The following is a 14,206-nucleotide window of genomic DNA, read 5'->3' as shown; positions in this document are numbered from 1 at the left end:
GCGAATCGCATGCGAGCCGAACCGCGGATCCGTCACAGCACTACCCAAAGCTTCAGTTGAGTGTGACAGCAGCAGTCGGTGCATTCGATTCGCGGCCACGCGCGCGGAGCAGATACGTCACGTGTCACGTCGTGGGCAGGTTGTAGGTAACGGAGGGAGGGGTATGACAGCGAGCTCATCAGACGTTTCCTAAAAATAAACATTGTTCACGAGTCGCGCGGCTCGAGTCCGAGTCGAGTCTGAAGTCTTTGAGGGTCGAGTGTCAAGTCGAGTCTGAAGTCACTGTGTGTGCGACTTAAGTCGCACTCGAGTCTGAGTCTCAAACTCGAGTCCCCATCTCTGGTTAGTACTACAGCTGTATTGCAGTTCTAGTGCAGTTGTACTTCAGTAATACTTCAGCAGTTCTAGTGCAGTTGCACTTCAGTAACGCTTCAGCTGTACTGCAGCTGTATTTCAACTATACTGCAATATTGCATTTTTTTCGTGTCCAAAAAAACTGCATTTTTCTACATTGTACAAGAACTGTAGTATTACTTTTAAAAAACTGCAGTATTTTTTGTAAGGGCAGTGAACATTTACTGAAGGCTTTCATTCATGTTTTTTATATGTAATGCAGAACAGCATTTGTGAGACGACATCAACTCAACATCCGAGTGGACAAGAACACCAACAGAGGAAGCCAAGCCGCAAAAACAACGAAAAATTGTCATGACTTTTTATTTGAAATAAAAGTTTTGTGTTATAATAAAAAATAAGTGGCTTAATTATAGTGTTTTAAAGATGTTTTGAAATAAGTTGTTTTCAAATAAAATAACAATATTCTGTATATTTATGGTATTTACCATATAACATTTATAACAAGAGGTGAACAAAGCACCACTTTAGTTTACGGCCCGCAAATATGAGAGTTACCTGGTAAATACACAGAACAAGGCTGTAGTTATGAAATACTTAGAGAATAAATCATTTATAATTTTCCATATATTCTTACCCCCTTATTACCCCAAACTTAAAATATTGTTCCCTTATACCTACAAGTACTGTAGATGTACTCTGTTGTTACAAATAGGTACGCTGTAAATTTGGTATAATTACGCGGTACATTGCGTCGTAAAATAAAGTGTTACCCATACTTCTCCAAAGGCTGGGCATTGGCGTGGCTCATGGCTCTTTCCCACATCTGCGACAGTACCGTGTTGCTGATTTCTTACTTGCTTTTCCTATGGCATTTATTTGAGAATCTTGAACAGCAGGGGCATTTTGCATTGCCTGTATCTGTGTTTTAGCTAACTCTGTTGCCCTGCATATTTTAATAGCACTGTGTAAAGACAAATCATTTTCCCGGAGCACTCTTTCTTTAAAAAGAGTTTGTTATGCTAAACACGAGCTTATCTCTAAGCATGTCATCAGTGTTGGGCAGTAGCTTCACTACAAGTAGCGAAGCTAGTAGTTTAACTAAATTTTTCAGTAGCTTGGCGGTAGCTTAGCTGCTTTCTAAATCAAATAGCTTTTCAGTTTTTGTTTTTATGTGAGTGTCTGGTAGCCACTCGTAGAGGGAGGGGTTATGTCATGGCTAGTCCGTGACATGTTCTGTGTGTTGCACTTATCCGTTTCACCTGGACTCTCATGGACTAATTACGCCAACACACCACACCTGTTGTATGTTTGATTGTGTTTGAATTTATACGCCTTTGTTCAGTCAGCCTGTGCCGGATGATTTTCACTCCAACCCTGTCTGTTCCTGTCTCTGTTTAGTGTTCAAGTTTTACTCACCTGATTCCGTTGTCTTGTTTTCTCGTGTTTGATTTTCAGTGTCATTATTAAATGTTATTTATTTATCCAAGAACTTTGCACATGCGTCCTTACTTCATCACCCCAGAAACCAGTCATGACACTTCTGCCATGGAATGAGACCAGAATTGATCCCTCCCTTTTTTGTGGGCTGCAGTAGTCACGGAATGCTTTGAGCACGTCATCCATTGTCTCGTTTTCTTAATCAGCGAGAGTGATGTTGAGTGTGTTATACACTTCTAACACCTCTTCACCAATAGTGTGTAGCAAAATGGCTATTTTCACTTTGTTGTCTTTGTCACTTGCTCCCGTCGCGGTCATATACAAACGAAAACGCTGCTCCCATCTTCGCCAGTTTTCTGCTAAATTGCCCGTTAACATTAATGGCAAAGGCGGCTTGAATTGCTCCATTCTCATACACGTTTAACATGCAAAGTGTTTGCCAGCGTGCAAAACAGTTCGTTTCAGTTCGCTGTACTCACTCCGAAAGCCTTAACTTTTAACACCATGTAGTGTTGTTGTATTGTTGTAGGCATGACGAGCAGCAACATTTAATTCTACACTTTATGTATTTAATAAAACATCAGGAGACGGAGCTTCCATGCCGTGAGCTGCTTTACTAACTCTCAATCTGTCAGGCATGAGCAATCGATTCAAAACATCGACACACACACACATGCATCAACTTAATCAAACATCGAGTGTCTCGGACCAAAATCCACCACATCTCTAGTGTCTTTGGACAGCTCTTTGGTCTTGGCCATGTTAAATTCTTACTGATTGTATGGGGTGGACAGGTGTCTTTATGCAGATCATGACCTCAAACAGGTGCATCTAATTCTAGAATTCTAGCTGATAGGCAGGTGTTCAAATACTTGTTGCAGCTGTATCATACAAATAAATAGTTAAACAAATCATACATTGTGATTTCTGGATTCTTTTAGATTATGTCTCTCACAGTGGACATGCACCTACTATGACAATTTCAAACCCCTTGATGATTTCTTAGTGGGAGAACTTGCAAAATAGCATGGTGTTCAAATACTCATTTTCCTCACTGTATATGGCCTGGCAATGAACTTTGAGCTTTATCATTCTGCAGATATTATTTATGCTCTACAGCAACATTACACACTAACTAAAGTTTAAAAAATGGGATCAGGAAAACGGGACCTTTAATGTTTACTCACCCATCTGTGATCTGATCATCTCTCTCTGTTTCTTCATCATCTTCATTCGTTTTTCTGCTCTCTCTTCTTCTGCTTTCCTTCTCTCTTCCATCTCCTGTAAAATCTTTCTGTCCATTTCAAAACAGCAGCCGTTGTTTTCTGTCACTGTCTCCTCTATCTTCTCCAGCAGATCTTTGATCTGAGTCTCATCACTTCTGTTGTTATTGTTGAGAAGATGATATCTGTTCCCACATTTCTCCACCAGCCACTGGAGATCCTCACCTTCACTCTCAATGTGTTGCTCTATAGTTGTGTCTCCTAGAAAGTCTCCATAAGTGAAGAGCACTATAGTGTGACTCCAGACTCTCTCACTGAGAAGATCAACATAACCCTGCAATACATTTCTATCATCACCTGTAAATTTAGTGTCCACACGTATAACCAGAAGAACAACGTGAGGTCCTGGAGGACACAGAAACACACTGAGTAAAATCTCTTCTTTCAGTAACTCAGAGCTCTGATCTACAGGTGTTCTCCACCATCCAGGAGCTTCAATCACAGTGATGTGTCTGTCTGCTACTTCTCTCTGTCTCTTCACACACTGAGCAGATCTCTTCAAGTCAAACTCCTCTCTGTTCAGGATGATGTTTCCTGATGAACTCTTACCAGTACATTTATATCCCATTAACACAATCCTCAGATCTGAGAGCTTCTGAGCGTCACCTGTATCAAATACACAAAACACACATGTAATATGAGTTGCCATATATGCAGTGAAATTAATATAACATTTAAAACTACAAATGTTAAAGACATGACTCATCTGTTTTACTTCCAGGTCCTGATCAGGCTACTGGGGTTTATTTTTTGGGAACAACCAGCTGTATACATTATTCCACACAAATAACTAGACATAAAATATTAATTGAAATTTGTATTATCTCATTTGTAACAAATTCAAACCTGGCATTAGTAAAGAGAAGGTAAGGGAATACATTAACCGTTATAAGTGCCCCATCACATATCAGATATTACAAATCATAAGAGCCTGTTGTAAAGGTTGTGTTTGTGTTTTGTGAAGTTTGTTGTTTTGAAGTTCTGTCATGGTCATGTCTCTTATTTTGAAATGTTCATTTTCATGGTTGTGTTTTGCTTCTTGTATCATGTTCTGATTGGTGCCCTTTATGTACATAACCCCTTTTGTGTTGTATTGTCTTTATCAAGATTTGTTTTAATGTATGTGTGTTTGCTAGACGTTTTTTATGCCATGTTTCATGTTTGTTCCAGTCAATAAACTGCACTTGGGTCTACCTTCCTCTCCTCTCAGTGGATACACGGTTACACCTGTTTGTAAACTCTACAAAATAACACTGCACGGACAGATGGGGATTACAACTAATTGATTTACTGTATGTATGTAATTCAGATAGGCTAATCAGAAACCAATTTTATTACATCCAAAGCAAGTGCCTACAGGGATGCAGGGAGTATGGCATGGAGACGCAGGGTCTTGTTACCCTTCTCAGGGAACCAGGGTTACCTACTTAACCAGAGACGTTTCCTTTCGCAGAACTTGAGCTGCATCGCCATAGCAACGCTTTGGGGAATGAGATGCCTACGCTTCCATACTGCCAAATGCCTGTATCATGTATAAACTGAACACAGTCAAGGCAAAAAGAACCTGGGACCCTAAGGAGGGGTTTAGGTCTATTTTATAAAATCTGACAAGGTGAACGGTGAAGACCAACCGACCACATCACATACGTCCTGGAGTGAAGCACTTGACCCTAAGGCCTTAGAGGCAGCCATACCCTGGGTAGAGTGGGCCCTCACACCCATGGGCTGGTGGCCGGGAGACCTCTCCTGGGTGAACTGAAGCACACAAACAATTGCTCTGCCTTCCTCAACCGAGCAGTCCTGTGAACATATGTGTCCAGTGCTCGCACAGGACACACCAATTTCAAATCTTTCTGGTCCGCGCCCCTGAATGGGGGAGGACAAAGGGCAGAGATGGGACCAAGTCACACATGTGCAAGTCTCAAGTAAGTCTCAAGTCTGAACCTTCAAGTCTCAAGTAAGTCCCAAGTATTTTTTTTCTTGGGCAAGTCAAGTCAAGTCAAGTCACAGGCTATGTCAAGTCAAGTCAAGTCAAGTCCTGTAGTAGGTCAAGTCAAGTCCAAGTCAAGTCACCTTATTATTGTAATTTTACCTGCAGAATCTGATCTTAATAAAGTGAAAAGACAAGATATACAGTAACTATTAGCAAATTACAATAATTTGGATTTGCATTGTAAATACTCATGTTCAGTAAAATACATCATGTAATCAAACAAAATTGTAACTTCATAAATTATTCATTTTTCACTTCTGCTAACCTTGTTTGGTATGTTTGAAAATTTCAACATTGAATCCATAAAACAAATAACAGCTAAACATCCAACAGACTCCTCTCTGAACACCTCCCTCTCTCTCTTTTAAACACAGTTCACACACACACACACGCACCCACGCACGCACACACACACACACACACACACACACACACACACACACAGTCAGGCATACATGGTTTACGGGGACATTTCCATAGATGCAATGCATAAATACTGTACAAACTGTTATATTTTATTCCCCTAACCTACCCCAGTCCCTAACCCCAATGTCACAAAAACCTGTTGCCAGTCTTTAATCTATGAAAAATGTAGTTTTTTTAGCGTTTCAGTTTATGGGGACACTTCCTGGGTTCTCGTAAACCATGGTTATAGCATAGTTAACATGTCATTATACACTATTCATGTCCCCATAAACCACATTTGCAAACCCCCCCCACACACACACACACATACACACACACCCACTCTTTCTCTCTCTCTCTCTCTCTCTCTCTCTCTCTCTCACACACACACATTCACTCTCTCTCTCTCACACACACACACACTCTCTCTCTCTCTCTCGCTCACACACATTCACAGACCTGTATTATGCTCTGAATGCTCAAGGATGCGGCAAGAAAAAACAAGCGCGTCGCACCGCGTGCGCGTCTCTTCCGTTCGCGCGCCTACATTTAAAATAACGAACTTGAGCGTGCAAAAGACGCTTACAAACTTAGACAAAGTAGCCAAGTCTCGTACCACTCAGATCAAGGGAAGTATTTTAAAAAATTAGGCTAAACTATTTTGCCCACATTTGTCCCCAACACGGTATGAGGGTTAATGGATACTTTAGCTATTATTACATTAGCTAACTACCAACTAACCAGATATTAACAAATTGACAAGCACTTACTGAATGGCTCTTCAAATGACGGACGAATTTGGAGGTTGTCGTCTGACTGCCCATAATTTTAATGTCTTGCAACGCACTGTTCGTCTTTTGCCATCTTGTTGAAGCCGAAAGCGATGACGATCGGTACCCCTCCGGCTGACATGTTGATATCTGATCTAAGTGGGCGTGGTGTGCGTATACGAGAGGGCATGACTGATGATAGTGTCGTGATTCAGTCATGACAACGGCATGCTCAGCCTGCGCTCCAGCTGGGTCAACTTTATTTTTTTAAATAATTTATATATTTTTTATTCAAACTGAAAACATAATGTGATTAACACTCAAGTCATTCAAGTCATCGTGTCTCAAGTCAAGTCAAGTCCCGAGTCTTTAACTTCCAAGTCCGAGTCAAGTCTCAAGTATTTTATTTTTTGTCAAGTCAAGTCACAAGTCACAAAAATAGCGACTCGAGTTGACTCGAGTCCAAGTCACCAAGTCACAAGTCCCCATGTCTGACAAAGGGCCTGCAGAACAATGGGCTTTGTTACATTATTCCGCACCTTAGGACCATAACCTGAATTTTGGTAAGAAAAGTGTCACGGTGTGAGTTTTTGCCATAGGCGGAACCAAAATTGAAGAACATTGGTTCCGCCCGGGGCGGTTTCCGCCCAGAAGACCTACCAGAAACCCCGGAACTTCCGGTAGTATTGCGAACTGCAAATCACGCCAGATGGGACGCAGGTGTGGAGTATTAACGCAGCGGTTGGTGATTGGTGAGAGAGAAGAGGGAAGGAGCATAATTGGGAAGACACAAACGTGTGCTTTGTGACTGTATTGTTTGGTTGCGGTCCGTTGGTGATAGTGTGCCGTGCTGTCTATTGTGGTTGCCGCGAAGGATTGGAAGACGAAGAACTGGGTGAAGAAAGAACGCTAAGAGTGAGTTATCCTAGCTCGCGGAGTGAAGACGGCGGTTGTTTTGCAACTGAATTCCCCAACGGGTGTGAGTAACATTGTCGCTGGATGGTGTGTATTGCAAACACAAAGTATCACCGAAGCTGTGCTGTATATCCCTACGGCCCCACTGAGAGAGAGATAGGCGTGGGCGAGCCGCGGAAGTCATCCTACAAGGGAAGCATCCACGTGAGTAGTATTGCTGTCTATGTTGTATTGCAAATACAAAGTATTACTTGTCCTTGTGCTGTGTGTCACTACGGCCACAAGGAGGTCCCGTGCCTCTTTTTCTATCTACTCCTACCCGCCACGAAAGGCCAGTCAACTACCCGTACGGCGTCCCGGGTCGAGTCCGACTTCGTCCTTAACTCACGAAGTGTGTGTGTAGTGCTGTGCATACCTGCAAACTAGTCGCTTTTCGGCAAAAATCGCTGTTTTGAATTGAAAAGGTCATCCACGTGAATCATGTAGATCCGAAGAGTTTTTTTTTTTTTCGGGGCGGGGGGGGGGGGGGGTCTCAACTTCCCATAAACGGGAGTTTCAAAAACCTACTGCCGTCTGCCTCACAAAAACAATTAAAGCTCTTTGGTCATCACGTGAGGTCATCACAGTGTGGTTAAGGTTAGGATAGCCGATTGGTCAATGGATGGGAGCTAAACAAATGGGGTTAAGTGAAGGGCGGGTCTTTGCGTTCCCAGCAGCTTCTCTAAAAAGGCCTTGACTGCATCAGCTAAACATTGACATGCGCTCTTTTATATGTCAATGGCATTAATTGGGCATCGTTTAACGGCGGAAACCTGTAACTGTTCAGATAGTTCAAGATAATTTGCGATTTATAGATTTCACATCTGAAAGAAAGGGGTACGCGCGTTTTCTGTGCGTGCGTTTGTTTTGTGAATCACACGTACGCGTTTTTGATAAATGATCGTAAGGGGCTTTTAAGGGGCTTTTTACACCTGGTCACTTCGTGCGTTTTCTTTGATTGGATAACTATCTGATCGTAAAAAGACCAGGTGTAAATGCCATTCGAAACGTTTTCGAGACGGATGTAAATCCGATCGCTCAAACCACTTCAGGAGGTGGTCTGGGACGCATTTCAGGTGAAACTGGACAAGTGTAAATACATCTGGTTGATGAAACCACATCTTTCAGCGCATAACTCCTCCCAAACGTAAGCACGTCACCCAGAAGTTAGCCGTCAAAGAGGTAAACAAACAAAGACGCTCGTTGCTTTATGGAGCGACGACAGCGGGTAAAAAAGCTTCCTAGATTCAATAAAATAGTCTAATGACAAACTCAAATGATATTAAACAAAGAAATAAAACTTTAAAAGAGAGATTTGTGAAGTCTTTTCCCGTCATGGACCTGCATTAAATCACCGCGCTGTCACTCTCCTGCTGCGCTGTACTGCGAGCTTCAGCTCATGCCGAGCAAGGAGACGCAAGTCCCCTGCCCAACATACAGTACAACATACAGTAAGTGCTGCCTATTGTTGCATAAACATCATCTTAAGTTTTTTTAAGGCGGAGTAATAAATAGTGTATTTGCATTTTTGGGCGGGGGTAAAAGATCGGATTCATATCCGTTTTGCCAAGACGCATTTATGTGGCCAAATGTAAATGGAACAGTTTTAACAAATCAGATAGCTATCCGATCAGAGAAAACACATGAAGTGACCAGGTGTAAAAAGGCGCTAAGATCAAATGTACGCTGGTTTCTACGGAGCATTTTATAAATGAGGCCCCTGCTCTGGCAGTTAAGTTAGCCTTAAAGGAAAACACCACCGTTTTTTTTTTTATATTTTACTATGTTCTTACCTCAACTTAGATGAATTAATACATGCCTATCTTTTTTCAATGCATGCACATTTAATCTTTGTACAGTGCTTCATGAATGTGTTAGCATTTAGCCTAGCCCCATTCATTCCTATGGCTCCAAACAAAAGTTTTATTTTGTGCCACCATACTTACTCGTGTATCTACTCATGTAATAGTCTTTAAATAGGGAAAACATGGAAGTGTTTGGTGGCTTCTAAATTCATCCGTGTTTGGAGCCATAGGAATGAATGGGGCTATGCTAAAACATTCACAAGTCGCTGTACAAAGATTAAAAGTTCACGCATTAAAAAAAGATAATTTACCATTCACCAGTTGTAAGGTTGTTTTATAGCGGTGTAAATAAAGGTTGTTTTACCTGAAGAAAATTCTGCTTACCTTTATTTTCTGTTTCGGGGGGTGGGGGGGGCTGGGTTTGGGTTTGGGCGCGTATACAATGTGTCACCTTTTTCAGCCCTTCTGAGATTGCAGGTATGGCTGTGGGTGAGTCCCTGTCTTCACTTGTGTGTGTGTGCTTAATTCGCTTGCAGTGCTGTGCTGTGCCTTGTTTGACAGAAGCCGTTGTCAAGACCCGGGGAGTTGTGAGGAGATCCAGGCCGTTTAGGTCTGTGGGGTGTGAGGGAAGACGTACGCAAGTTGGGAGTCCTTTGGGTGTGCAGTGGTAAAGTTCTCTGCCCCGACGATTAAGGAGGCAGCAGTGAAGCATCTGGACGACCCTAGTGAGTAGACCAGTTCAGACTCTGTTGTGCCGCAGGGCCATTGGGTTGACGGCTGCGAGACGAAAATTACCTCTGCGTGGAGCCTCTTCAAAGGTTCGCCCCGGTCCCGCATCCTTGACGCCGAGAGCGAAGGAGGGCCTAGGGAAGCGTTCGGCTCCACGTGTTTGTACTCTACGTATGGTCCTCCTCTACCCTTGGAGGCCGTGAGTTAAAACACCCTGTGTGGGTCTCCTTGATGCTTGGTCTGCCGTTTACCTTTTGCTTATAACATAACCCTAGAAAGAAGGAAAGTTCCAGTATTGTACAATTACTTACCCTTGCTTATAGTACGAACCTAGAAGGAGGAAAAGTCTCAGTAATGTATAATCACTTACCTTTGCTTACAGCACGAGCCTAGAAGGAAGGAAAGTCCCAGTATTGTATAATTACTTACCCTTGCTTACAGCACAAACCTAGAAGGAAGAAAAGTCCCAGTATTGTATAATTACTTACCCTTGCTTACAGCACGAACCTAGAAGGAGGAAAATCTACCGCGTTGTGTTACCACTTACCTCTGCTTCCAGCACGAATCTAGAAGGAAGAAAAGGCTCAGTAATGTATAATCACTTACCTCTGCTTACAGCACGAGCCTAGGAGGAAGAAAAGTCCCAGTACTGTATAATCACTCACCTTTGCTTACAGCACGAACCTAGAAGGAGGAAAATCTACAGCATTGTGTTACCACTTACCTCTGCTTACAGCGTGAGCCTAGAAGGAAGAAAGGCCCGGTATTGTGTTACTACTTACCTCTGCTTACAGCACGAACCTAGACGAGAGAAGTGTCCTCCCCCGTATATCGCTTGCCTGGACGACGGGCCTGGAAGAGAGGAAAAGGAAGAGGATTAGGCATCTCATTTAACATCGGCCGTTGGAACCCCCCGGCATTAGGTGAGACTGGTAACCAGTTCAGTAACGACCTTTTCTTTGTGATCTGCCTCCAGGAGAAGAGGAGCGCGCCACGGGTATAAGGAAAAAGTCCAAAGACCCTGACCCCAGTCCCCGTGGGCCCCCGCCTGGAGGCGTGACAGCATTTGGTTTTAACCTACCCTTTACCCCTTCCCCCTGATTTTAAATAATTTAATAAAGATTTATTTTAAGTATACTTTCACTCGTGTGTCTGGTCATTGGGGTGGCTTTGGGACCTCCTCGAGGTGGAAACTAGGAAGGGGCGTGACCCTTTAGATATCTCGGGTCCACTCCGACCTGTGACAAAAGCCTTAGCCATCCCTGGCGCAAACTCAAGACCTGCAGGGGATATTGACAGGTCCCGAAGGTCCCCTACTCACTTTAAAGATGTAATAACTAAAAGGAACACAGTTTTAAAGGCAAGAAACCTAACTGGCGAAGTCTCAAGTGGCTCAAATGGAGCCAGCGAGAGCCCTTCCAGCATGACCGCTAGGTTGCAAGTAGGCACCCTAATGCAGCTAACAGGTCGCAACCTGCAAGTGCCACAAAAAAAGCGAGCAATTAATAGGTGACTACCCACTGATGACCCTTCCATAGGAGTATGGTAGGCAGAAACTGCTGCCATATAGACCTTAAGGGTGGAAGGAGTAAACCCATCAGCCTCGGCCACATCTGCACCATGGAAACCCCAATGGACAATGTGTGGTGTCCTGGAATGCAAACAGATCTACCTCTGCACATCCAAATCTCTTCCAGATGCGGTTCACCACATCTGGATGAAATCTTCACTCCCCCCCGTCTCCTCGTTTATCAGATATTGTTTGATTCACATCACCTGTTTCCCTCTTGATTTTACTCCCCTATTTAATGCCCTTGTTTTTGCTGTCCTATGCTTGATCGTTTTGGATAATCACTTGGATAATTTGTTTAAATACCCAATTTAATGTGTACTCACTCATCTCTGATCTGATCATCTCTCTGTGTTTCTTCATCCTCTTCATTCGTTTTTCTGCTCTCTTGTTGTCTGCTCTGCTTTTCTCTTACATCTCCTTTAAATTCTTTCTGTCCATTTCGAAATTGTGGCCGTTGTTTTCTGTCACTGTCTCCTCTATCTTCTCCAGCAGATCTTTGATCTGAGTCTCATCACTTCTGTTGTTATTGTTGAGAAGATGATATCTGTTCCCACATTTCTCCACCTTCACTCTCAATGTGTTTCTCTATGTGTCTCCTAGAAAGTCTCCATCCATCTATAAATATATTAACATACAAATATATCAAATGAAAGAACAGAGCCTCTGCTATCAAACAAACCACCAAACAAACAAAACAGAAAAAAAAGTTTCATCCTATCTTCATTTGTTCTCTTTTTATAACCTCTCAAATATGGGTAAGTTTCATCAAAATTACCACATTTTAAGTTTACACTGTTTTAAAATTAGCTAATGCTTCAGTGTTTTATAAAATGGGTAAGAGCGGCATCTAGTGGATAATAGCGGAATTATAGATTACCTTAAAAACTCCATTGGCAGGAAAAGTTTTTTTCTTAATTGAGTTCAACAGTTTGTTAGTGTGTTAATCAAGGACAGGTTTCCAACATTCAGGAAGGAGCCTGATGAGTGGAATCGTTTGTTTCATATAAGCAGACCTCATTATGACCCACTCACTGCTATGACACATTATGCTTTATACATTGTACATTATACATTGTTTTTAATTGCATTTTTTTTTCACATAATATAATATCATATTTCCCAGCTAGCAATTTTTGGTTCCCAAAACGTTTTCCTAACGTTAGTTTTTTGTTCTAAAAACGTTCCCCTAAAATTAGTTTTTGGTTCACAAAACGTTATTTTTTAAGGTTTGTTTGTGGTAAGCCAGTAAAGTTTTCTTTACAGAAATAGAACGTTATTTTTGGGTTAGTTTAACGTTCCCCTATGAGATGCCAGACGCACATTTCACTGGGACAGCAAGACCCGGCACTCGTGGGCCAGTAGCGACACAGTAGCCTACCTATACAGATGTAAAGCTAAGATTTATCCAAACAGTTGCTAGGTTTGTCTAAATGGGTTTAAAAGTTGCTAAATGAAGCAAAGCCAAGTTGGCAACACAGTCACTAAGTTGGCAACACTGCTTCAGCCAATCCACTTTTTGAGCAAGTAAACCCCACCTAATGATTAGAATTGATTTTAAGGTTGATGTGGTTTGCAATGTGTCTTGGAAAAATGTCAAAACATTGACTTGCATACATTTTATTGTATTGAGGATTAAATTTCAATAAAATGGTATTTAGCACTTTTCACAATTGTTCATTGTTCCAAAGCAGGTTTACATAAAATAGAAACAAAGAAAACACTGAAATGCAAATAGCAGTTTTTAAATATAGTTTAGAATAAAGTGCATGAAAATGTATTTCTTTATTTATTTGAATAATGTAGCTAATACAACTATACTATGAACATATAGGATGAGGTATTCAAAAGAATCTGTGATGCAACAGAAATAGATGTATAAAAATCTATAAAAAATAAACTTAATTATAAAACTCTCCTTGAGGCTGAATGGTTATATACATGATTTTTTTATGAGAGCCAGCAATTCATATTTGTCTTTTGTATGGCACATGTTTTTTAGCATTATGTTTATGTGATCCTTTTTAAATCATTTTACATGCATGCAAATTTGGCCTTTAAAGACTTTAAATCAATGTGATATACAGTGCATTTATAGTGCACATTACCGTTTCCTGCATCAGTTATATAAGAGTATTTTAAAACAGTTTTAAACTGCTAATTGCAGAGGTATGACTTCATTAATCATTTGCAAATTTACCTCGTAAATCATGTCAATTCGTGAAGACGTTCAACTCTGTGACATCGCAAATGACTGAAAAGTAATTGCAGGCTTTAAGAAAGAAACAACTACAAAATATGAAAAAAAAACTCTTTTAACCGCAGTAATATTTTAAGTAATACTCTTTTAACGTAGGTTTGAAATAAATAAAAAATACTTTTGCGTTTGCGCCAAAAATATCTGCACAGAAGCAAGTCATACTGTCTGTACAAAGTACAAACTTTGGCCTCAAAAGTGTTTTGTTTTTTCGCTGAACTGAATTGTTAAGTCATTGGTGTTATAATGAGTAATAATTTAACTAGTTTTAAAAAATGTATTGCTTACCCGAGTCTGTTTTAGGCATTTTGTCCCAGTAGAAGATTCAGAGAAAATCCAGTTTCACCCACTTGTAGCTTTTACTTTCAGTTACATAAACAAGACGCGTATGGGTGGAACATGAATCACTATTTACAGGTGTAGAGAAGGGTGTGTACTATGACAGAAAACCCACAAATATGCTGAAACTGTATGACTCATATTTGAGATTGAGATTTTTTTAAAGATGTAAAATAAATCTTTGCTGTCCCCAGTGTTTATGTGAAATTTAAGCTTAAAATTGGCACTTTGTAGGTCTGAGCAAAATGTGTAATTTTGGATGTGTTCTTTAAAATGAAAATGAGCTGATAAAATGCAAACACTAATC

At 41.2% G+C, this 14,206-nt stretch overlaps 1 protein-coding gene across 1 annotated transcript in view; it reads right to left on the bottom strand.

The window, feature by feature from the left end:
* The window catches only part of LOC141364288 (uncharacterized), a 157,200-nt gene that overhangs the window by 61,525 nt on the left and 81,469 nt on the right, over positions 1–14,206 (bottom strand). The window contains exon 6 of the mRNA XM_073868508.1: positions 2,982–3,683. Within this exon, the coding sequence (XP_073724609.1) occupies positions 2,982–3,683 (702 nt within the window). The remainder of the gene's footprint in view (positions 1–2,981; positions 3,684–14,206) is intronic.

Source organism: Misgurnus anguillicaudatus, chromosome 6, assembly GCF_027580225.2.
Source record: "Misgurnus anguillicaudatus chromosome 6, ASM2758022v2, whole genome shotgun sequence".
Lineage (NCBI taxonomy): Eukaryota > Metazoa > Chordata > Actinopteri > Cypriniformes > Cobitidae > Misgurnus > Misgurnus anguillicaudatus.
The sequence above is the reverse complement of the archived record's forward strand: the minus strand, read 5'-3'. Positions and strand labels throughout refer to the sequence as shown.